Below are 27084 nucleotides of genomic sequence, written 5' to 3'. Positions count from 1 at the left end.
TTTATGAAATCTGTAGTGAAAAAAACATGGAACATAACATATTACTGATTAGGCCTATTTGTAATTTATCTGCCATGATTTTAAATGTTTATTTTTCATATTTGTTGTACTTTATTTTATTTTTATAATTTCAAATAGGCCATTCCCTATTCCCTAGGCTACACCAAAATGTAAATTCGTTAGTGGCTGGATTGATTTTATTCTAGCCTAAATCATTCTTACTTTTTTTCCTAAAGCCTATCAGCCGACATCGAGGCAATCCGTTAAATCGTCAGTGCTCAAACACATTGAATAAACTTTACTTTGTTTAAGGTATCTAGCGCTTGTGTCCTGGGAAATCAATAGTCCACACCTTGACACACACGCGCGTTCACGGACGACACGTTCTCTTTCCTATTTTAGTCCACACATTCAATAGCAATAGAAGCTACCAAGTGAATATTACCTTGAAATTGTCAAACGCAAAACCGTGGCAATATGTTTTGATATAGGCTACATATTAGGGCCATATGTTGTTATTGCTTGCAATTGAGGTTGAAAATATCAATATTATTCTTAAGGGGACAATAATATACGTTTTTACCGTAAAACTGGTTGTGAAACCTGAATTGCTTAGGCTACGAATGATTCAGACTAATGTATCAAACTTAAACTAAATAATTTCTCTATCACTTTACCAAAGCTATATGAAATTGGGTGGCTTAAGATGGAGTAGACTTCGATAAGATCGAGTAGACTAATGAAATAGTACATTACCTCGTCAAATACTCAACTAAATCTAGGTCCTTGGTGGTAGGGAAGAAAAACAATTAAGATGCATTTAAATTCCTTTTTCAAGCAACGTCTGAAAAGAACATCGCAAGAGAAATAACGCATGATAAAAAAGCAGCGCCAAAACAGCAATTACCCCCCCCCCCCCTTCTGAAATTCAATAAGATTATAATGAATATTTTTATATGAGACTGGTATTTTTATTCAGCGCAGGTGTACAATAGGGGGGCAAGTCGAGGAGTCTAACGCCTAGGTGTGAGGAGATTATTCAAATAGGGCAAGTGAAGAAGTAGGGATTGGAGGCTCGCCTGGCGCACAGAGCTATATCATAGAGTTTACAGCCAGCTCGGAACGTCATTTGAACTCCGGTCATCATCAGACGCTTTTCAGCGCCCGTGGGCACGGCTGGCTGAAAGACACACATGCGCCAGTCCTTGACTAAGGATCCTACCAACGACCCGAATACCCCGTGGTCCCAAATCACCGTTTGTTAGAGCGCGTTTTGCCATTTCTTCTGCGGAGAAACGGTTTGACAACTATTCGGAACTTCCATGATGCTTGGAGCAGTTAAAATGGAAGGACACGAACACACAGACTGGAGCACCTACTACGGAGAGCCCGAGGTGGGTACCTTAAATATTTTTTTTCGTCTGCAGCCGATCCCATTTTATACAACTCAATATTAGCCCAGAGATAATATTAACTTTGTGATCAAATATTGACTTGAGGCGCCTCCAAATCCTGCCCCATCTCTACGCACGGCACTATCCTAACGAAGTTGTGCTTGACATGTAGGGAAAACTTTTTACTCAGATTGTAATTCCATATGTCTACATTTATCTTTACAAAATCATACATAGTTGTGTCATTTTACCCAATGAGCAAACATTTGTTTAACCGTTTTGATTGGTGAACGATGAATTCAAATATTTGTGTTGCATGTTCTATAATATTGTCCACACACTAGAACAATTTAATCAATTTTCTCTTTGTATTTAAGCTGATTACCTGACGTAAGATATGGTGACAATTCTTCGTTTTTACTTCCTTGATGTAGGCTAGACATTTAAGCTATTGGTCACATCATCGAGTGAAATTATATTTCTGTCAAGCAATTTGCTTTACCAAATTTAGCATTGGATTTCAGAAGATGGAACTGCGCTGGGATTGCTTGCTTTGATATCAATTTCGATCATTTATGTTTACCATTATAATAATACTGATTATCGTAGTTTTGCTGGTTGTTATAATTTTTGCTGATATATTTGATATTATGTCATTATCATAGCTTTATTAGGTTCACTACATATGAACACTATCAACCCTTCCCGAAAATCTCAAACAGGCTAACAATACTTGTTTTCTGTCTTGCTTTCCAGTGTTACACCTCGGTTGGCAACATGAACACAGGCCTGGGCATGAACTCAATGAACACCTACATGAGCATGTCGGGAATGAGCACCACGGCCAACATGACAGCCAATCCCATGAACATGTCCTATGTCAACACGGCCATGAGTCCCTCCATGACCGGAATGTCACCGGGCACCGGAGCCATGAACGGCATGGGCGCTGGCATGACAGCCATGAGCGCCACGCTCAGCCCCAGCATGAGCCCCATGACCGCGCAGCCTCCGTCCATGAACTCCCTTACGTCCTACGCCAACATGAACGCCATGAGCCCCATGTATGGACAGTCCAGCATCAACAGATCTAGGGACCCGAAGACATACCGGAGGAGCTACACTCACGCCAAGCCCCCTTACTCTTACATTTCTCTCATCACTATGGCTATCCAACAGTCCCCCAGCAAGATGCTGACGCTGGCCGAGGTCTATCAGTGGATCATGGATCTTTTCCCGTTTTACCGACAGAACCAGCAACGCTGGCAGAACTCAATTCGCCATTCTCTATCGTTCAATGATTGTTTCCTCAAAGTGCCTAGATCTCCGGATAAGCCCGGTAAGGGCTCGTTTTGGACCCTCCACCCGGATTCGGGGAACATGTTCGAGAACGGCTGCTATCTGAGGAGGCAGAAGCGGTTTAAGTGTGACGGCCAAAAGAAGATGTGCAAGGAGTCAGGAAGGAAGACATCCGAGGGCGGCTCGAACAGCAGCTCGGAGAGTTGCAACGGCAACGAGTCCCCCCATTCCAACTCCTCCCCCAACGATCACAAAAGGTCTCTGTCAGACATGAAGTCGATCCAGGCTCTGAGTCCGGAGCACGCCGCCTCACCGGTGTCCCACTCCCAGGTGCATGGGCACCTCATGTCCCAGCATCACTCGGTCCTCGCACACGAAGCGCACCTGAAACCCGAGCATCACTACTCGTTCAACCACCCCTTCTCCATCAACAACCTCATGTCTTCGGAGCAACAGCATCACAAAATGGACCTAAAGACTTACGAGCAGGTGATGCACTATTCCGGCTACGGTTCCCCCATGGCCGGGGCGCTATCCATGGGTTCAATGGGAAAAGTGGGTTTAGATTCCTCGTCAATACCCGCTGACGCATCTTACTATCAAGGCGTCTACTCCAGGCCTATTATGAACTCCTCATAAACTCAGTCCCCAAACAGAAAACGGACTCTTTCCAGCAATTTGTACATTTGTAAACTGATAGTTTGTGCATGTAGGACTATTCCATATATTTTTGACGTTTCCCACTGATTTAGTTGTCAAGTTGGTTTAGTAATTATTTTGTAAAGGGATGTTAATAATAATGTGACAAAATCTGTTCAAAATGCGACGTTAAGAATGGACCAAAAGACAATAAGCCTAGTGTAAAATGCATCTGTATAGGCACTACCTACCGGGATTCTTAAATGAATTTAAATGCATCGTGGGAGACTGAAGTTCTTCAATCATTTGTGTAATTCTTATTTATGGCTTGTAAATGTGTGTTCTTGTAGTTGACGACAAGAACAGAATCTATATTAAAGTGTTATTTGGAATTTTTTCTGAACACAATTTTGTTATTTACACTGTTGGTCTTGGCCTATTACGCATCAATAAAATAATAGGCCTATTATTATTATTATTAGTAGTAGTAGTATTAGTAGCATTGGTATTATTATTATTAGTAGTAGTAGCATTATTATTATTAGTAGTAGTAGTTGTAGTAGTAGTAGTAGTAGAAGTAGTAGTACTATTCGTATTATTACTAGTAGTAGTATTAGTAGCATTGGTATTATTATTATTAGTAGTAGTAGCAGTTGTAGTAGTAGTAGTACTATTAGTATTATTATTATTAGCATTAGTAGTATTAGTAGTATTAGTAGCATTGGTATTATTATTATTATTAGTTGTAGAAGTAGTAGTAGTAGTAGTGGTAGTGGTAGTAGTAGTAGTAGTAGTAGTAGACCTTGTAATATGCAGCAGTGGCAGCATCAGATATGCCTAATATTTTAAGATGACAATATTTTTTTCAGGTCTTCACTCTTATAAAAGTGTTCCGTTGTGTCCAATAAAATAATATTTAGGAGGAGTTACATCTTTAAACACCACGAAAAGGCGCATTTTATTTAGTGAGCTGTGTGCTCATAACGATACTGATCATCTAGTTGTGTAGTGAGGATGGAGGGAAAATAAGTTTTGAGCCTCTCAATGACCAAACCATTTTCGAAAACATAAAGAGCAAACTATAGGCCTATTGATAAGTGGTAAAATGTTGACAATGACAACAACAACAAAACACTAGGTTTATGCACAATATCGAACATTTACGATTTCTTTCAAATTTTGGATTGCAGTTATTAATCTGCACCTTCATTTCCCCTGAGATAAAAAAAAAAAAGTCGTACAACTATCTTATAAGTGTTTCTTTGTGCCTCCCATGGGTGACAAGTGGACTATTCTCACTTTGGCCAAAGATGTTTAATTTAATTCCATCTATCATATTGTAATATTTAAAATGTGAATGAAATTCATATAAATACTAAGTATAGCCTGCCTACTTGAAAAATAACAGGAAGGCCCACTCACTGAATATGCTCCCAATCACTGACGATGATCTTCGTCAGGTCAAACAGAATGAATGATCCCATCCACATGATCATTAAGCAAATTATGATATAATTCATATTCACACAATTCCTACTCGAAAGAAACCAGAAAAATTGACATATTTATCCACATGTCTCCTAGATATTTAGCAAACAACATAACGTATATTAACTACCTGAAGGATATGTTACAAACTTTGATTCCAAGTGACAGTGGTGAAATAGGGGTGGATGGAGGGCAGAGACAAGGATAGGCGTTGAAAATGGTCAAAAGCAGTCAAGCTATGCTATAGAAGTGAGGACATGCCCCAAACAACAATATCCAGCTCAGCTCAACACAGGCATGTGTTTTCTATCATAATATTATGCTAACGATCTTTTCAAACGTGATATCAACAACAGTTAGGGGCGGCTCAATGTCAGATAGCAGAAACAACAACAGCAATGTTAAAATGTTCTTCATGCGATAAAGGCTTTATACAGTTATTATACTAATAATTACTAGGCCTATACAAGTAATTACCTCGGCACACGGCTTTTGTTTTAGTCATGTCTTTAGTCATGTTACAACCTTAAAATGCATTATGAAACGTATTCATCAGTAAATCGTAAACCCCCCCCCCACACACACACCCGCACACACACAGTGAGTCCCCCCTGATGGAAGACACACTCATGTTGAGATCTTTGGATGAAATGTGTTTAATTATCACATAAAAGTGTCCCGTGGGGTCAGAGAAAAGTTGTGGGGAAGGGGGCTGATTGAGAACAGTCTACTGAATGTGATGCTCCGCCTGCTTTGTTCTGTATCACTAAGCCATTGTCTAGGGGTACTTTTAAACTACTGAGAGATGCCTTCTCAATGAGCCTAAAGATAAGATATAGTTATAGTCGAAATTATTCAAAAATCCTTACATTCCCAAAACGGCAAGACACCAATTATTTTCCTCCACGGACCGGGGGATACCAAGCCCCTGCCGGTGTACTTAGAAATCCAAGGGCAGGGAGTTTGTCCCTTTGCCAGATAGGACACTGCTTCACCTTCTGAACACGTAAAGGGTGCATGCGTTTATTCTCCAGTCCCTCTCACAAATCGTACTTTAAACACCCGTGATCTGCGAATAAACAAAGGCAGTAAACAATGGAGTGGAGGCTATGCCCACAATATAGGAAGTACATGCACAACCAAATTGCAGGAGTGTAAACTTTGAAGAGGACGTCACCGCTCAGTAAATGTACACAGACATTCAATTTCGTTCTCTTCATTTTAGACATAATGCGTAAGTGATTATTTTTTTAGCACACTGATCGATATCTCGGTAAAATAATCTTCTTTTTTTTTTAACTAGCGGGGCAGTGAAATCTTTGCTTTGTGCTAAAGTCAACAGTGACAGAGTTTGAGCTCAAATAAATGCCGTGATGTCTCCAGCCCTTTGCAGAAGGCTGAAGGAGAGGTTCCACATTGGGCTCCTAGCTTGCCACTAAGCATCCACCGTATTTCACAGGTATGGACATTTTATTGTATATTTCCTAACTTTGTTTCAATTCAATCGTTGTGTGATGATAGTTATTCGTTCGGGGCCGGGGGTATGCTAGATGAGAATTGAGCACTGGCTGAAATCCTGGTTAGAAAGGTCCTCGAGCAGGCCCAATTGGGTTTCATGACAATGGTTGGTTCAAAGCTTCAAAAAGGCTGATGTGATTTGCATGTTCTGTGATAGAGGTTGTTGCCTCTTCATTCAGTGTCTTTCAATTGCATGTCAGAGAGCTATCGCAGCTGATATATATCATTGATGTCACGAGAGGAGCACTTGCTCCATTGCGCATGGAACTCTGTTTTATAGCCTACATTGAAACCCTGCGGTTCCAACATTCAAATGTTAGCGTCCGAGTGGTTTATAGCCTGTCATTTTTTTTATGTTTCATTGCTATCCATATTTGAGTGTTTTGCTGTGTGCGTCAGGTTTTCAGGAACCCATTGAGTATTTTCTATTGGCTTTCTTTTGGGGATGATTTAAAGATAATTTTACACACACTGCTTGAAAATAATTCAAACACTAATCAATACTGGAATTTCAAATGTCAAGATCATTTTTTAAAATGAATTAGCTATCATAAATTATCGTCATTGTCTTCCCCATCTTATTCATGATACCTATTTACAATTGGTTGCGGACTTCTAATGATAACATATGGCTAATAAAATAATGATGATAATAATAATAACAATAATAATAATAATAACAATAATAATAATAAGAAGAAAAAGCCTGCGTAATAGGCTTAGGCTACTGTATAAAAAATACACCATTGTGCTCAGAAAATAGTAGTAGCCTAGTAAAAGTTGTAATGTTGAGATGAAACCGTATGATGCGTCCAAAACACTGGGGACCGTTTTCAATAATTAATTCCCCTCCAATCTCGCTCTCACAAGGAGCAAGAGCCCTCGAAAATACCCATTACCCATTATTAAAATAGCATATGCCGACGCACTTCTACTCCGATCCTTTGATGGAGGTGATAACCTCAGTCAAGCCTCCTCCAGGATGGAGTGAAATGGGAATGGCCTTTAGGAACCCTAGTTCAAAGGTAACCGGCCTTAATCGGCACTGGAGAACCTTCTTACCAAAAGTGCACGAGAGTTTACCCACTGACATCAGCCTCCTAGGCCTACATCATCCAATGTATTAGTTACCTGAGATAGCTAGGCTACACGACATGAAGGACCAGGACCTTCATTGTTGTGGGGAACCATTTATAAAGGCCCGCCTCCGAAAAGTTTTTTGTTTTCGCTTAAGTTAAAAGATATCGGCAATAGAAATATATGCATGAGTCCTCGCTGGCTGTTCAGGCAGATGCACGCGCGTATAAGCACGCGTGTATAAACACACGCACGCACGCACGCACGCACACACACACACACACACACACACACACACACACACACACACACACACACACACACACACACACACACACACACACACACACACACACACACACACACACAAAGGGGTTTCACATTTCAGCGCAGAGATGCCTCTGCAAAGGGCCTGGGCACACCATCACAGGCAACCCCTTCACTGTTGTTATAGCAACAAGATGAGCGATGGTCCAACTTGTTGATCCCTTTACTTTGCTAACCCATTTTAATTACATTTCTTACCGGTCGCCCTATTTGCATATTTCTAGATTAGTTTGAGTAACACGAGGAACCAATGGCATTTCTCAAGACCGAAACCTAGTCTGGATTTATTGGAACAAGTTGTGGTCAAACTTGGATGAAATTCCACTTGCTGTGAGGACGCCAGGTTTTGTTCATTCATGCTCCCTTCTAGACTCTGAGGCTGAACTCGCGGATGCCTTATCTGTACTTCTGTTTGCATTTCTATTGCATGAGCTTTGGAACAAAATTCTCACAACACTGGGACACATCGATATAAGGTCTATAAGCATCAAAGCAAAATGTTGAAAACTGGTTTGAAATAGGTTTTCATTTTGATTACAGATATCGCTGGCCCGGGGTATTGCTCTTCATGATGGAACCATGGATTGCATCATTTGAATTAACCAAGTTTATTCATAGCAGTAGATGCACATGGTCCCATAGACCCATAGGCCCATAATAATATCATGTGTGACGGGTTACCAACTCTGGCCCTATATTCCCGTTGAAAGCACTAGTAGCCTAAGCTCACATGCAGCCACCACCAGGACCTGGAACACCCAAGTAGAACGGTCTCCCGGGTGATAGCGGGACACCGGTCTAACAAGCTGTAATTCGGTTTTAGCCTATTGCAGGGGTGGGACCGTCCACACTGCCACAATTTAACTCCTCTTTCACGCGAAATACTCCTAATCCCATATTTTAGTAAGGGAAACTGCTATCCTACAGTATGTTAAAGACAATAAAGTGAAAACTCAAAGCCACCCATGGTTTCTCAGCAGTCAGTTAGTTCCTCTTGCTTCAATTAACACTAGCTTTAGTGGCCATTTAATTATCTGACACTTTGCATGAATAATTCTCAATGCGGGAGCGCGAGTTTATGCTATTCAAATAAGTGCATACATTTAGGATCCAGTACATATATACATTTATTTAGGGAAGGGATATAATTCCTTTAGCCAAATAGATTTCTAGAAAAAATCAGCAACATAGATTATGTCTGTTGCTGATGGCAAACCTATTTTCCCTCTGGGAATACATTATCATTTTCATTATTATTATTGTCATAATTTTTTAAAATGACAATTATTATTACTATTTATTATTATTCATGTAGACTATTAATAATTAGGCTACTGCTTTAAAATTGATGATCGAATTGCCCATAGACTAAATAACAGACGTTGAGACCATTAGGTGCAAACGAGAAAAAAAAATTCAATATCGAGAAAGGTTGATAATGGATCCTTTGAGAACTACAGATAACAACACCAATTGATTTACTGATTTTCAACGATAAGCATTTTGACTAGAATAATTTGACACTTTCAATTAGATGGGGGGGGGGGGGGGGGGGGAAACTAGATGTAAAAAAAAAGAATGATATACATTTTCGTTTTCTGTAATCCACCTAATATTGGTATGCACCCTGCTATAAAAGCCCATAGATGATGAAGGAGAAGGAAAAAGTGAAAAAGCTAAGAATAATCTGTTCATAGGTTACCCCAATAATTTTTTCTTACAATATTTCTAATTTGGTATGATAATTATCCGAAGTACAAAATTGGAAAAGATACCTTATACACCTTTTAAAAACATGAATGTATTGCCAGGTTTCACATGATTTTGACCAATATTTTCAATGTATTTAGCCATTCATATCGGAAGTAGTATGAGAAATTAAATTGATTTGAGTCAAATGGTGATAATAAATATGGTTGCCTGAATGGTGTGTGAAACACCCTGTGGTCAACCCAATATGGGAAACTGTGTCTGCCTGATTCTGTGGCAGAAGCCTTCTCTGTTCACTTTACAGTAAACCTCCTCATTGTCTGTTTGTACCCTAATTGAGTGGGTCCTAAATGTTAGTTCCTCCAAAGCTCCACCTTGAATGAATCATTGGCTGTTCTAATGGAAACAAAACGCTATGGAGAGGGATATGGAGAGGGCTCTCAGAAGCATTGAGAGTAGGCAATTGTACACATCCCAATGTAGCACAGAAGGGCGTAATGTAACAGGATGAAAAGAGAACAGATGCCCACTCTACTCCCTGTGTGTTGCTCCGGAGAGGAGTCTGTATTTAGCTGCTGATACTGTTTCAATGGAGACTACACTAGGAAGTATCCCATTCTCACTGATAACTATCAGGAATTAGCAGAGTCATGTCATGTGCCACACACCTCTCTATCATACCCAGGTGTGCATCTTTTGTAATAGAAGTGTGGGGGATAATACAATTTTTGTTTTGTTATCGGTCGGATAAACACTCCAAACAGCCTATCTGACCTCTCGGAGGCGTCCGCATGTTCCAAAAGCACACCGTTGCCTCGTTATGTATCACATTCCAATGATAAAACTGGGTGGGGGGGACAAAAATGCCATTTCAAAATGTGTGTGTGTGGGGGGGGGGGGGGGGGGGGGGGGGGGTCTGGCCATACCTACACTTCTCTCCGATACCTCGCTTATTGTACATGCTGTTCTTCTGAACCTAGCTGTCACTCCTATAGATACATACTTCTGCTGTACACACCTCTTAACTTGACATCTCTTTCCCATTCATTTGAGAATGTCTGATTTCTGAACAGACATGTCAGAAGAAATATACAGAGACAGCTTGGAGGAAACAACTCCTATTTGAACTACAGCTTTGAGGAAACAACTCCTATTTGAAGTATAGCTTTGAGGAAACAACTCCTAGTTGAAGTACAGCTTTGAGGAAACAACTCCTAATTGAAGTACAGCTTTGAGGAAACAACTCATATTTGAAGTACAGCTTTGAGGAAACAACTCCTATTTGAAGTACAGCTTTGAGGATACAACTCCTAGTTGAAGTACAGCTTGGAGGAAACAACTCCTATTTGAAGTACAGCTTTGAGGAAACAACTCCTATTTGAACTACAGCTTTGAGGAAACAACTCCTATTTGAAGTACAGCTTTGAGGAAACAACTCCTAGTTGAAGTACAGCCTGGAGGAAACAACTCCTATTTGAAGTACAGCTTGGAGGAAACAACTCCTATTTGAAGTACAGCTTTGAGGAAACAACTTCTAGTTGAAGTACAGCTTTGAGGAAACAACTTCTAGTTGAAGTACCGTATTGAGGAAAAAACTCCTATTTGAAGTACATTTTGGACGAAACAACTCCTATTTGAAGTACATTTGGGAGGAAACAACTCCTATTTGAAGAACATTTTGGACGAAACAACTCCTATTTGAAGTACATTTGGGAGGAAACAACTCCTATTTGAAGAACATTTTGGAGGAAACAACTCCTATTTGATGTAAAGGTAACACCATTCATTACATCTGGCTTGCTTTTCTCAGATGATAAATTCCAGCCATATTTTCAGGTTTGACCCACCAGAGCAGGTAGAAATCAAAGGTCAGAGGGTCAGTATGGGAAAAGGAGGAGTGTGAGATGGGAGTGGGGGACATGGTGAGAATGCAGCCGGTGACTGTGATGTGTCCGTACCTCCCTAACACGGCAGTGTGACATTACAGACCAGCGATTCCTCTCAGCCTGAGCCAGGCCGCATGGCCGTGTGGTCCACACATCCACACACACAGGGCCGCACTGGCGTCACAGAGAAACAAGTCAACAATGCCCATTGACAGTACCGAGGCAGCAGCTGGTGGGACAAGCACTAACCTAAAGACAACCTATTCTGATCAGGACGGGGTGCCTCTCAGTACCCCACTGCTTTTGTATCACTCAGAGTGGAAGGATTGTTGGTGCTTGTCCATCTACAGTATGCACGGTAGAAATAATCCTAGATTTATAGATGTAGTATCTTAATTTGACCACCCTGTTGTTGTAGGACATTTCCTGTATAGCCAATAGATATAGCAGAAAATGCAAACTCGTAGTGTATTCAAGGTATAAAATGGCTTCTAAAGTTTGTAAATTTCACTTAAACATTTCCGACTTGATTTGCCCTAACTTTAAATGTATCAACCAAAATGTCTATGAATTATAATCCAAACAATAACTCACACTTCCTGTTGCTGCAGCATTATTTTCCTGATGTGAACAAACTGGCTCAAATTAAGATCCTACATCTGCATTGAAGAGTCATCTGAAAATATATGCAGTGATATGGATACAAAGTAATCCGCAAAAACAATGGACATCCTTGTGGATAAATAGGATGAAAGGATAAATAAGACCACAGACGTACAAGTGGTGTTGATTCTGCTTGAATGAAGCAGATATTGCTTTTTTTTTAGGTTGGTTCGGCTTTGGTTCATTATAAAAATACAATCACCGTTTTTGATTGTGGTTTCAATGATTTGGGTTTAATGCAGTAACAACACAGAATAACATAGTTAATAAAAGTCCCATGATGGTAGTGACTGACCATTATTGATGTCACTTATTAACCATAATTTAGTCACGTTACTTTACTTTAAAACAATATTTCAGTTGTTGTGTATATTACTCTTTTGTTTTATTTGATGACTTTATTATTTAATTCCAAGTCATCTCATCTCTATAGAGCTGCTTCCTATGCTGTCTGACAAAATCACATTTTTTTTTTTAGTTCTTCAAAGTTAATATGGCATACATTTATGACTGCTGAATACCAACTATCAATCACTTAGATCGTGTATTTTCAGGTAGGGATAGCTGGCGAAGCAACAGCTGCTCTATATCCCCTCACGATCGCGCATTCTTCTGTCTCTTCGGTAGAGGTTTAAAACAAAGACATACCCGACAAGTCGATACGCAATGAATTATGGTCATTGTAGTTAATTACCACGTTTTATGTGCTAAACAATGTATAATATTAGCGTGTTGGAAACTACAACTCTTTTCTACATAGCATAGTTCAGTCTGGATCTGATGTATATCTAGAGAAATGTGCAATGTGCCACGTTGAGCTCACAAAAAAAAATGGAATTCAAACGTCTGTCAATTAGTTGTTACAAAACGGAAAAATAACTGACATTTCAGTTCATGCTCAGTACTAAAAGCAGATGAACATTTAATGGGGATAACAAGCAAGAGAACAGTGAAGAGAGTCTCAGGCATGCTAGAAAGGAAGATAAGCTTCTCAAGGAGATATATGAAGCTCAGGAAACCCATGGCAAGATAATACATGTGTGTTCAACCATGCAGCAAGACACTGTATTAAATCAAGATTAGAGAAGTCCAAAATATGAATCTAACTATTTAGCGGGATCAAAATTGAGAAATGTGTGTTGTGTTATTTAAGTGCTTTCTATAGCCTTTTTCGGTAACAGAGTATTCTGCAGTCACATTTCCCAATGGGTTTGATGCGAGTGTTTGAGAGTGAACCCTGTTGGCAAAGCCAGCATAGAACAATATGTCATTCAGCTGCGTTAAAGAGATTCTTGCTCAGCTGTGATTGATCCGACATGCTTGCTTTATTCCCCCCGAGGCCTGAAAACCATGGGGTTTTAGATTCAGACTCTGGCAGTACTGATGGATATCTCTGAATGTTTCTCTGCCATAGACTCAGACCATCTTTTATTGCCTTCTTCCTCTGTTTCCACCCAGTGCAGACATTCACACACAGACATGTCCCTGGTATGTCTGCCAACCTCTCTCCTCGCCCGACTTCTCTCCCCCAGGGAACTGAGGCCTGAGCCCTACAGGTCAGTCACAGCCAAGGACACACAACTCATTAAAAGTTAATGAAACCTAAAAACGCAGTGCGCCAGCGATTCATTTAAACCCCAAACCAATCTCAGCTTCCAGCAAAGGCAAACAATCCCATGTGGCCAGCGTCGTAACCAGGGTTTGAGTTTCAGTGCGGTCCGGAAGATACATTTTCTAGAAGTTAAAGCTCATTTGCTGCATTTCTATATAATTAAAAAACGTCAAAATGCTATTTGGAGAACAGAAAAAAACAAGCAAAAATGACTCCAGCCTTTATCACCTTGGCTGCTGTAGGTTAATTCACCTCAGTCGATCTACAAACACATAGCCTATTAGCTATACAATTGTAATGTTATACCCCTGAAAAGGGGAAATTATTCTAACTTAATATCAGTGCCGAAACGAAAATGTATGGCATTTTCAGAACTGTATTGTTTGTGTTTTAATGTAGGCCTAGTCCTATAGGCAAGATAGGCCATCTGGAGATGTTGATATTGAAACATAGCTTTTTTTAAAGTTCCTAATTTATTTGATACGATTAGTACAGATTTTCTAAGGGGACCCCACATGGGGCCCCAACCCCAAGTTTGGGAACCACTGTACTAACCTCTCTCTGCTTGCTTCCTGTCTCTCTGTCTCCACTGCTTCCTCCTGCATGCATTGCCTCCTCCATCAGCCTCACCACTGAGCGCCAAATCACTGTCTGTCTCAGTAGCCTATCTGTAAAGCAAAGTTATTATGATAACCTAGTAGCGTATTATTTTGCTCATGCTGAGGTAGGCTCCGTTTAACGTTAGCTTCTTACTTCATCCTAGCTGGCCAAGTAAACGAGCCAGAGCCCTTCAACTTTACTGCAATAGAAGTCTCTGACGGCAGCTAGCCACTTGACTGACTGACATATATCTCTATTAGCGACTATTTCCAGTTGTGCACTCATTCTCCGAGAGTCGGTTTTTGTTTGTTTTGGGGATGTCTTTAGACGGCAGGAGTCGCAGGACGATTTTAAAAAGATTTTTTCCCCCGGTATCTCGCAAACAAACTGACTGCAGTGTCTCTAGTTGCCTACTTGAGTGGACACAGAGCTGGGGTAGTTCGTTTTACGTCTCAGGCCTTTAGTTAGCCGTTCGAGAGGGCGTAGTTAGCCGTTCGAGAGGGCGTAGTTAGCCGTTCGAGAAAGTGGTGAGTGTGCTGCAAAAGAGGAAAATCCGTGAGACAAATCGGGGGACGCACGCGAACATAACGAACAAACCGCTGTTTATGATTCCGGTCGTATGCAAAGAGGCTGGCGCTAATATAACGCACTCAGATCAATAATATACCCGTTCTGAGCTTGAATCAACGCTTGGAACAATATTTAGATGTAGGATATATATATATATATATATATATATATTTGTATATTTTTTATTTTTTTATTTTCTTCAAATTATAAATAATTACCGAGGTATATATATATGTATATTATATATATTTTTTTTATTTCTTCTTCAAATTATAAATAATTACCGAGGTCCGGACCTTGGTGTCCTCATTTGTAGTTACGGCCATGTGTGTGGCCCCAACACTCTACTCTGAATAACAAACTACGTAATATTTTCTTCTGTATATGTTCCCTATGCAGACATGTTTGGTGTGATAGGCTATCTTACAATAGGACTTGTCCAATTTATTGAATGCGAGGAAAGAGTGTTCTGCAGGGATGAATTCTGTAATCTGCTTCCAAGTTGAATGTAATATCTCTACACCGCCTCAGCTTGTCAGGGAGGCTAAAAGATATGCGTTTTCAACATTCATGAGAATCACTGACATTCAAATAATGTACTAATTTGAATACCATAGAAGTGGAAGCTAAATGTGTGTTAAGTCTTGTATTTGTTCTTCTTCATGGGTATACCAGTACAGAGGACTGTTCCTGATCTGTGCATTGTTTAACATGCATAGGCTATTTCGCCACTTTTAAATAACCCACTCCTCGCTATTTTTCACAGGGAAGCCCTCATCTAATAACATTTCGACTCAATTTAATAACAACCAATCAACAGCAATAACATGTCAATGTGTGTAAAGATGAGTGTCATTCGGGAAACCTAAGCGTATTTGTTTCTTTAAAACCTCCACTTTAACATGACCCCCCACACCCCAATAGAGGTGTCCTCTGAGGACTCAAATTAAATTCCCTCCACTGTCAGCCTTTTAATGAATTCACATACCCTGACTTGAATTAAATGAATCCCCAATTTAATCCCATATAAATGGCTGTGTCGTTTATCACGTACAGGCTGATGCTCAGCTGAAGGGTCCTGGAAAGCTGGTTGGTGTCTATAGAGCAGTTGAGCAGATTACCATTAAAAGACAAGAGCTGTACATTTCCTCTTACAGAGTATTCCCCTGATACATACTATTTAACCCATTGTCTGTTCACGGCTGACAGTGACATAGTTTGGAGTGGGATTTAATATCCTGTCAGATGAAGAAGTAATCCATCCAGATGTATGTGTCATGATCCGATACCTTTATTTTCCTATGTGCAAATAGAGGCATTGAACAGATTATACCAACAGAGAGAGAAAAATGTGTGGATGCAATGTTATTTCTGGTTTCTTCAGTGTATTGGTGCAACACACCTTTGATACAGTTACAGCAGCTGTGTGTTTGGACTTGTTTGAGGTCATTATTCCAGAGACTGTTGCGTTACTATATTGATGCAAATTTCAGGTGGGGTTAACATGCAAAGCAAAGCATTACTTAAATGATGAACTCTTTGAGGCAGTGAGCTGATTGATAATAGTTTCTCAACAACTAATCCATACAAATGCTATAGTATCATGTGGTACGGTCAAATATTGCTAATGCGCTTAAGATGCAAATGCATACCAGCCTCTCACAGAGGTTTGAATAAGAGTGTGTTTTAGTTTTCCTGATTGGACTTGAACTATAAAATCAACGTGTACAATTTTGTTGCCATAATCAGTGTGGCGTTGTATGACGTTTGTTCCATAATTCAGGATATATCTAATGATAGAGGAATTGGTAGGGCAAAATAGGAACAGTTGTCTGGTTTGTTGTCTCTGGCATTAGACGCTGAGCGTAGTTAGCCAACAGATATGGCAGTGTCACATCTCCAAAATGTCTGATATATAGCTGCTAAGTAAGCAGTGATTTGGGATGATTTTGTGAGTGACAGATGGTACCTAAGTTCACGTTAGCTGTTCTGACGGAGGTTCCAGACTCTATATCCCATTCCACCAAATGTCTGACCAGATATACTTTTTGGAGGAAGCTTGGTCAATTCTCTGCCCAGCCTGGCTCGTGTACCTATCATTATTATAGAAAAAAAGAAGAAACTTTTCAATTCACTCCCATACCAACAAATCCTTGACAGATGCTGTTCTGTCACTATTCATACTATTGTGCTGCCATTACAACTAAATGCATCATTTGAGTTTCAGAAATCCATCCTGTATGTATCCAACACCAAATGTTTGGTGACTGAAATCCTACGTTGCAGGGTGCATAATTGCTAGGAAACATTTTACTGAACATTTGGTGATAAAATGCAGCCCCCCCCCCCCCCCCCCCACACGCACACAGCTTAAAGCAATTAATTCAGGATCCTGACACAAACTCTCCAATCCTTTGACAGCTTGGAGCTGAAATAAAAATGCTAGTTCTCCTGGGAACGGCAGGAGATAGCCGGCTCTTTTCTGGACTGTTTGCTCACTGGCCCTGAGAGCAATCTTCCCCAGTCAGAATGAAATGCAAGGACACAAACAATGTACCTCAGAGAGAATGGGAGATGGGGAATGAACAGTTTGGACTATTTGCTCAGCAGAAGGGCAGCCACAATGGCTGGCCGATGGCTTTCCCATGCATCAAGCCTCTTAGTCTTAGGCCTCCCTTTGTTGCCGGGTTTCATCGCTCTGGCCAGATAAGAGCCCAGCTGCCCTATACTTTTAATTCCCATTGAACACCGTACTGTATCGTCATTTATCTGCCTACATACTGCCTGCCATGATGTTGTTGTCTGATTGAACAGGTTATCGCCTGTGTGTCTCGATGGCTAAGGTTCACCTTAGCATGTGCTGTCGTTTAAGTCTTGAATCCCTCTCTCTTCGATAAACAGCGGGCGGTGGTTAGGGTGGGGGGATAACGCCTGATCCCTCTTCTCTACAGAAAAGGAGGCAGCACAAGTCAAGCACAGGATACGATAAAGATACCCATTTACATACAGTTGAAGTCGGAAGTTTACATACACCTTAGCCAAATACATTTAAACTCAGTTTTTGCAAGTCCTGCCATTTAATCCTAGTAAAAATTCCCTGTCTTAGGTCAGTTAGTATCACCAATATATTTTAAGAATGTGAAATGTCAGAATAATAGCAGAGAGAATGATTTACTTCAGCTTTTATTTATTTCATCACATTCCCAGTGGGTCAGAAGTTTACATACACTCAATTAGTATTTGGCAACATTGCCTTTAAATTGTTTAACTTGGGTCAAACATTTCGGGAAGCCTTCCACAAGCTTCCCACAATAAGTTGGGTAAATTTTGACCCATTCCTCCTGACAGAGCTGGTGTAACTGAGTCAGGTTTGTAGGCCTCCTTGCTCTCATACACTTTTTAGTTCTGCCCATACATTTTATATAGAATTGAGGTCAGGGCTTTGTGATGGCCACTCCAATACCTTGACTTTGTTGTCCTTAAGCCATTTTGCCACAACTTTGGAAGTATGCTTGGGGTCATTGTCCATTTGGAAGACCCATTTGCGACCAAGCTTTAACTTCTTGACTGATGTCTTGAGATGTTGCTTCAATATATCCACATAATTTTCCTACCTCATGATGCCATCTATTTTGTGAAGTGCACCGGGCCCTTCTGCAGCAATGCACTCCCACAACATGATGCTGCCACCCCCGTGCTTCATGGTTGGGATGGTGTTCTTCGGCTTGCAAGCCTCCCCCTTTTTCCTCCAAAGATAACGATGGTCATTATGGCCAAACAGTTCTATTTTTGTTTCATCAGACCAGAGGACATTTCTCCAAAAAGTATGATCTTTGTCCCCATGTGCAGTAAACCTTAGTTTACTTTTTTATGGCGGTTTTGGAGCAGTGGCTTCTTCCTTGCTGAGCGTCCTTTCGGGTTATGTTGATATAGGACTCGTTTTACTGTGGATATAGATACTTTTGTACATGTTCCCTCCAGCATCTTCACAAGGTCCTTTGCTGTTGTTCTGGGATTGATTTGCACGTTTCTCGCAAAGTACATTCATCTCTAGGAGACAGAACGCTTCTCCTTCCTGAGCAGTATGATGCCTGTGTGGTCCCATGGTGTTTATACTTGCGTACTATTGTTTGTACAGATGAACCTGGTACCTTCAGATGCTCGAAAATTGCTCCCAAGGATGAACCAGACTTGTGGAGGTCTACAATTTTTTTCTGAGGTCTTGGCTGATTTCTTTTGATTTTCCCATTATTTCAAGTAAAGAGGCACTGAGTTTGAAGGTAGGCCTTGAAATACATCCACAGGTACACCTCCAATTGACTCAAATTATGTAAATTAGACTATCAGAAGCTTCTAATGCCATGACATTATTTTCTGGAATTTTCCAAGCTGTTTATAGGCACATTCAACTTAGTGTATGTAAACTTCTGACCCACTGGGATTGTGATACAGTGAATTATAAGTGAAATAATCTGTCTGTAAACAGTTGTTGGAAAAATGACTTGTGTCATGCACAAAGTAGATGTCCTAACTGACTTGCCAAAACAATAGTTTGTTAACAAGAAATTTGTGGAGTGGTTGAAAAACAAGTTTTAATGACTCCAACCTCAATGTATGTAAACTTCCGACTTCAACTGTAGGTCTACATTATTCTGCATGTGGATAGTTCATATGGAGCAGGGCTTACCATGAAGGAGATTCAGCTCAAACACACAACTTACACAATGGGAGGAGCCGCGAAAGTGAAATAGACATTTCAACATTGTATTTCAGCCTTTTGGAGCCCACTGCTGAGTACTGCAAGACGGCCCTTGAGAAAGAGGTGAGATGCGGTCATTAAATGACCTAATGCCAACTCGAGAGAGTAAATAAAGCTAATCGTTCCTCTGACTGAGAGCAGGAGCCATGTTGTGGTCTTTTGTTTCAGTTTGTTAGTTTGTGTTCGCATTTACATTGTTTCGTTTTTGGTGGAATGTGTATTCAGACTCAACGTTTGTCATGTCTATTTGACAGGAATTACTACAGTTCCCTCTCGTAGTCCGCTGAAGAAATGTAGCTAACAATGATAACAGTTTATTGAAAAAACATCTCATGGCATACACACACCACGCACACACTCAAATACACACCCATCCCCCACTAATGTCAGAGTCCCTCTGGGTGGTCAGGGCCAGAGGCACTCAGATGGTGGTGACTCTGACGCCCTGTAGAACAGTGTATCTAATGGAACACGTTGCAGTTGAATCACTGTCACTGTTAACTTTCTCAGGTTGTTGCCGTTTTGTAGGTCATTCTTCTCATTGGCTTGTCATTTTCTGTTAAGCACTTTGCTCATGGATTCATTCAGGGGGACAGCATGGCGTTGGAGTGGAATGTCCAAAGACAGAGCAATTTTATGTCAATCACGTTTTCCATTTTTTAAATGAGTTGTTATTGTACATCAAATATACAATACAGATTAAATGTAGCTTGGGTGTTAGCAAAGAGAGCATAATCATTAAGAAACAATAAGTGCTTGTTTTGGTTGAGAGTGAGCAGCTTCGCAGTTTGGTGAACACCTCTGAACGTTTAGTGAGCATGTCAGAGCTCAGGTATGGGAGGATAAATAGGTGTGCTACTGGGCTGTGTGAGCGGAGAGGCAGCCACCTGTGTGGTAGGTGGTGCGGGCCCTGGCAGCCCTCTCAGCTTCACGCTCCACTGACCCTGAAATAAACTCTGTTCAAGGCATTTCAACCCTGCTTAAGGTTGTCCGTGGCCGTGTAATTTATGAGTTCTGAGAACATGAGTTATGGGCTCCGTACAATGCACAATGAGTCATACAAGAAATTTACAACACTCCTCCAATTACCCCAGGCGCTGACGACCTCGGGCTCACCGGGCTATTGTCTTGTGTCAGAGAGCACTCGGATGACTCACTCAGTGTTGATGTTACGATGCTTAAGGTCATCTGAAATGTACTGTGTTCATGACGGTCTTTAGTCACCTGTATGGTTGTCTGAAGCCAAGAGGCTGCAGTCACAGCCATCAAAAATCATGCCCTGCAGCTCCTAGTGGGTGGTCAGACACAGAATGAACTGTCATTGGCTGCTCCTTTGACATCCCAGAGCAGAGAACATGACTCGATGCACTTTGCATTAACTCTATTTTATAATGCATGTTTCATTGTATTGAAAATGTATGCAGGGATCTAGGCAGGTTGATTTTTCAATGAAATCATATCATTTTTTTTCTTTAAGTAAGTACATATTTTCAGGGGAATTATTTTCATTCTTATCTTAAATTGTGGCTCGTGATGGATTGATTTAACAGCTGATTTAATCAACAATTGCATGATTTGAAACGGCATAAAATGGCAATGTCACTCACAATTTGATAACCACTAGAACATAATATTGAATGAAATTGCAGAATAATACATTGATAACTTAACTATATAACACATAGCAATATGTGACTTTTATCAACTGAAAGACTGTACAATATAAGGCAAGGTTTGCTTGAAAATGTACAATTATGTATCGAAATGAACACTTATAGGGGAAGTACAAGTTGACCTCGTGTATTATTTAATGTAGAGGCAGATAGATACATAATTAAATGCCTTCATAATTAAATCTGTTGGACTACATGGTTTTTATTTTTGCCAGAGCTCTAGAAATTTAAGAAGAAGAAACAAAAAGGAAAGCATTTTGTACTATTCTACAAATGCAATGATTTATTTCTATCATTTTTGTGCGATAGTAACATTGTTTTCATAGGAGATTGAGAATAAGTACACTTAATACAATGACCCATTTGTCAACAATTTGTCTGTAGCTAGGTTTAAATTAAAATAACTATTTGAATGACATGACATTTGACTATAATTGTATCATTGTATTGTTTTTCTTGAATTATATAAATAGGAAATGAACAAAAAGCTAGTAGAGTGCAATTGCTATGTCCAAAAAACATGTAATATGTGTTTGAGGTGTGCAAAAACAGAGACAATTATTGAAGCCCTTTCTCTTCTTCAGCATGTAGGGTTATAATATCATTTCAAAATAAATGGTACCTGACCATGGTGGTGTTGGTTGATTAATTGACAGACGAGCATAATTCAAAGAAGCTATGCAAATGCACATTTGTATCTGGTTGACAGTGTTCTCTTATAGAACACGTGGTTACAATATACATTCATCCCTCAATTTATCAAAAGGATGACCGTTGTTAGCTTTCACCAGTTGCAAAGATCTTATTTTCAATACATTTTTACAGACAAATGACCATATATTATATACATGGGAAATGTTTTATTTTATGACTGCTGTTTTATTTTCAATCATGCTCAGTATTCTCATTTGTTCTATAACAGTGTGCTTAATGTATGATACTTACTAGTTTTGGGATACTTCTGAGTGTTGTGCTTTTTGCATTGGGTCCGTGAAACACACCTAGTACTCATCACAAGCAGCCCACTGATGATGTCATTCACCTTACTACCTCTCTATCTGGAGGTGTCAACACCCCGCAAACACCTTTGACACACGTGCTTGAATGTTGCAGGCGAGTTAGCTAAACATTCCTAGGCGTTGCCCATTCTCCTATCTATACCTGCTTACCACTACTCACACTGAGCTGTTTTAGCTTCGTCTCTGTGGCCGACACAGCAAAGTCAACTCTCTCACAGGAAAACAAGCAACTCACATAACCAGGCTTTTGACAATACATTTTTTATATGTGTGATGTCCTATTTTGTACTAAAACATTACAACATGGTATACAACTTTATTAAAGTAAGCCTCAAATGTATATAGGTTTTGAGTTTTCTCCCCATTCTTAAATGTGACTGAATAAAATGTTTTGCTCTGAGGCTTTGGGAATGATTGCTGCCATCCTATGCTTATTGGCACATTCAGCTTGTTTGAGTTGATTTGAGGTGCTGGGTCTCTGAGGACGGATCGCAGAACTATAACCACATCAAATAATGAAGGGAAAGGTGTTTCTTGAGCCTCTCTCTCTCTCCCTCTGTCTAGCAGGGCTCTGCTGAGGAGGGCTCCATGGCTGTGCTGTCAGAGAGGTTCCTTCAGAGAGAAGAGGGATAGGAAGGAGAGGAGGCCACAACGAGAAGAGGAGAGGTTCGAAAAGGAGAAGCAGATGGATCTGCCACCACACACAATGTCCCTTCTGTCGTGTGCTGTGCTGTGACCGCCCCATAGCAGCGGCCAGGTATGTCAGCTATGTTTACCAAGCCATCCATCTCCTACCTGCCCTTCTGAAACAGGAACCTTTGTTTGAACCATACAGTCGTTAAGCCACTCGTTGACTCAGATCAACACAATTTATTTCCTGGTGGGTGCAGCAGGATGGGATTATGGTCATCTTAGTTTTGACCTTTATTTGACCTTTTTTTCTGAACCCCCCCCCAATGTTAATGTATTTAGATGATTCAGAAAAGATTGTCTGATTGTGGTCAGGCGAGGTGCTGAGTTATTGAGGGGACACACCAATGGTCCTTATCATGGCTGGCCAGGGTTAGCAAATAAACTGTCCATGGACGACAACACACATACACTGGGAGGATTAAGGCTCTGTGACTTTCATACATGCGTGGTATAAACAAAGAACATGGTACAAGTGTATGAAAAAGAAAAGAAAATGGCTACCAATATAACACAGCAAATATGGATAAGAGGATCTGAAAGGAACCAATTATTTCCAAGTCACTGGAGTTAATAAATAGATTTTTATTTCTGTTTGCCAAACGCCTTTACATGTTGTCGTATTTGTGTAGGAGGAATTTCAAATTTTTATTTAAAAAAAATTATAGATGGAGATTAAGTGAGTTGAGGCAAGGAGAAACTGGGAAACTCCATCTGAGATGAGAGGGGATGTTGTAAAACCTTTTAAGTCAAGGCAACAACATCAGTGGTTCATAGCAGTGTTTAATAAAACCATTATCAATATAAGCACTGACTCATACCAGAATGAATCACCTTGATCTAATTGTTGATGGAACAAATAGCGCAACACATTTCCTAAGTGAGATTCTGGCATGAAAACCTATCACAAAACTCTTTAACTGCTGTGTGCAAAACCGTTTTCATTTATCTTTCACTTCTATTCACTAGGAGAGAGCAGATATCTGAATGCGCCACATTAATGATTGACTCATAGCTTGCAAAGTACCCCTACATACGGTGTCCCCTTTGTTCACTTACGTTTCACTATATTTTTAGCCTTACACTCAAGTTTCCACCACCCTCTCCAACTCTCATACAGTATTATTGGCTTTGGGGGTTGGGGTGGGTGGACCGAGACAAACTCTCTTTAGAAAACCATCAGCAAGTTCAGGCAAATGGGAGATAAGAGCTGTCGCTGTTATAAGAATGAGGCTGTGTAGACTTAATTCTCTGCTAAGATAAATGTGTCCAGACTTTTCTGAAAGCAAGTTAATGTTTCCCCTTTCTGCCATAAAGCCCACATAGACAGGCATGAAATGAGCCCTGGACTCCTCATTCACATCATGAAGTAGAGAACAAACCAAGAATAGGGTCCTTTAATTAACTACGGGATGGTAAAACAGGAGCAAATTTGAATGACTTGTTTTGTTCATGGTCATATTTTCTTTTATCAGGCACCATGTTGAACAAAAATGGAGGTGGTCCTGATTAGATTCCATCGTAATAACATTTTCTTTGGAAATGTCAAGCTCTCGTTCTTATCACCACACCATTTCAGTATGTTTCTGACACTATATGACATATTGAAAGCTCAATAATGCTTTGATAGTTGAAGTCTTGTGCTGTTGTATATTTGAGGAAAAGAGTGTCGCACCAGTTTTTCTAAGAGATGTATCCTATGGCAAAGGTGTTTTGTTGGGGATTAACTTGTGTTATTTTGGCTTTATCCTCCACAGATGGAGGTGGAATGGGACCAGTGATGCCTACAATCTTCTCCCTGCATCACCTCAGATCCACAGACACAGAACCACAAAGGCACTTTCCTCTCTGAGTACTTGTCTACCTGGCTACGTCTGCGTCTGACCTGTCTGGATCTATGAAATATCAAAGCTTGTGTCAGGCAGCGTGAATAGGGAGAGAGAGGCACCATTAATGATTAACTGTTCTAAAAGCCTATCAGGCAGGCCATGTGACATGCTCGCAGCATTTTTTGAGCAGATTGGGGGAAGCTAGTGAGCAAACACAGGTGCTTTGGACTGGAGTCGCCGACGCTGTCAGGGACAACCACAAACAAGAGCAGCACTGCCGAGCTAAATGAGAGCCCACCCACTTTACTTACTCCCTGGCTAGCTTAGCTTAGTCACTGACTGCAGTGGCTGGAGATCCTCACCAGAGACCAAGTCCAATGTCCCCCCCCAGTGTTCCATAACCTTTCACACAAACAAATCAAACGGGAGGATTGGAGTCGCTGTGGTCTCAAGCATAGGGGAAAGCAAACAAATGAATTGTGTTCCAGTTCTCACTTTCTAAAACAAACCAAATGTGGGTTGAACACTTGTTCTTGAGAATAGTGGAGGCAATGAGAGATATTCTGAAAGGTGCTAAGGGTGTTCAGAAATATGCAGGATGACAAACTGATTCTCAGGAAATGGAGTGGTTGATTTGATTGTTTCATTAATGTTTCATGACAGGTGGATGACGAATAGATCATAAAGACACAAAAGCATATTTTCTGTCAACAAAGTAGACTGTTTTGTTGTCCTGATTTTGTTTAGATTTTTCTGGAGTTGTTTTCAAGGTTTTATAAACACGATCTAGGTCCAGACACTTAACCTTTTTTCTCCTCAATAACGCCTGTCCCTTTGTAAAACGACTGAGTGCCTTCTGTAGCACAACTTTGATAACACAATCAGATGATATGATGGCGTTAACTGAACACGGCTTTCCGGCAGCGAGATAAATGAACAGCACGATAACGCTAACAAAAGCCTAGCTCTGATTGGTAGGTCTATGATTGGAAAACAGGCAGCATGGAAAGTCTACACAATAAGGGCAATTCATTACATTTGTTATTTTCTACATGACCTGGGTCAGATGGACACTTTTTGTATCAGTCAAATATTTATTTGTGTGTTTTACAGGTCTTTCATTTCATACCCAGCAATTACAGAGAGATGATAAAAGTGTTTTAAAACAAACACTCCAAATCAACAGGAGAGGAGATGAAGTTGTAAAGGCAGAGCGAGACAGAGAGAGAGAGAAGCTGAGACAGAACAAGAGGTAGAAAGAGACATAGAGAGAGAAGCTGAGAGAGAACAAGCTGGAGAGAGAGACAGATAGAGAGAAGCAGAAAGAGAACAAGAGAGAGGGGGGGGTAAAAACAGGGAATGGACTCAGAGGGTATGCTAATTTGGTATAGAGCAGACCTAACTCACTCTATTAAATGTATCATAACAGGAACATTTTACATTAGGCTAGAAATTCAAAAGGAAATGATCTCAACGGAGAAAAATGTCCTCCAGTGTGCTACCTATATCACCCCCACTAGAATCCCCATACTTTAATAAGACAGTTTCTCCATCCTGGAGGGGGAAATCAATCATTTCCAGGCCCAGGGACATGTACTAGTCTGTAATGACCTAAATGCAAGAACTGGACAAGAACCTGACATCCTCAGCACACAGGGGGACAAACACCTACCTGGAGGAGACAGCATTCCCTCCCCCATATGCCCCCCTAGGCACAACTACGACAACATAACCAACAAAAACGGGTCACAACTCCTGCGGCTCTGTCGCACGCTGGGTATGTACATAGTCAATGATAGGCTTCGAGGGGACTCCTAAGGTAGGAACACCTATAGCTCATCTCTTGGTAGTAGTACTGTAGACTACTTTATCACTGACATCAACCCAGAGTCACTCAGAGCGTTCACAGTCAGCCCACTGACACCCCTATCAGATCACAGCAAAATCGCAGTCTACTTGAACAGAGCACTACTCTATCATGAGGCATCAAAGCCAAAGGAACTGAGTAACATTAAGAAATGATATAGATGGAAGGAATGCAGTTTGGAAACCTACCAAAAAATGATTAGGCAACAACAAATTCAATTCCTTTTTGACAACTTCCTGGACAAAACATTTCATTGTAATAGTGAAGGTGTAAACTTGGCAGTAGAAAATCTAAACAGTATATTTTACCTCTCACCTTCCCTATCAAATCTAAAAATGTCAAACAGAAACCGAAGAAAGTGAACAACAATGACAAATGGTTTGATGAAGAATGCAAAAACCTAAGAAAGAAATTGAGAAACCTATCGAACCAAAAACATAGAGACCCAGAAAACCTGAGCCTAC

General features: G+C 40.4%; 1 protein-coding gene and 1 long non-coding RNA gene across 3 annotated transcripts; both read left to right on the top strand.

Moving 5' to 3' along the window:
* Nucleotides 1-992: 992 nt before the first annotated feature.
* Nucleotides 993-3735, top strand: foxa2 (forkhead box A2). Its single transcript, XM_020499795.2, has 2 exons — nt 993-1394; nt 2151-3735. The coding sequence occupies exons 1-2, from the start codon at nt 1323-1325 to the stop codon at nt 3330-3332; spliced, it is 1254 nt and encodes a 417-aa protein (XP_020355384.1). The 5' UTR covers nt 993-1322; the 3' UTR covers nt 3333-3735.
* A 2212-nt stretch (nt 3736-5947) lies between these two features.
* On the top strand, nt 5948-25473 carry LOC116353362 (uncharacterized). Of its 2 annotated transcripts, none has more exons than XR_004202764.1 (3): nt 5948-6279; nt 22799-22991; nt 24682-25473. It is a non-coding gene; the product is annotated as an uncharacterized LOC116353362 (long non-coding RNA). The 2 variants fall into 2 exon arrangements; XR_004202765.1 differs by having other exon boundaries at nt 5965-6279; nt 22802-22991.
* The last annotated feature ends 1611 nt before the right edge of the window (nt 25474-27084 follow it).

The sequence above is a fragment of the Oncorhynchus kisutch genome, linkage group LG14 (genome assembly GCF_002021735.2).
Source record: "Oncorhynchus kisutch isolate 150728-3 linkage group LG14, Okis_V2, whole genome shotgun sequence".
Classification (NCBI taxonomy): domain Eukaryota; kingdom Metazoa; phylum Chordata; class Actinopteri; order Salmoniformes; family Salmonidae; genus Oncorhynchus; species Oncorhynchus kisutch.
This window is presented reverse-complemented; position numbering and strand designations above follow the sequence as displayed.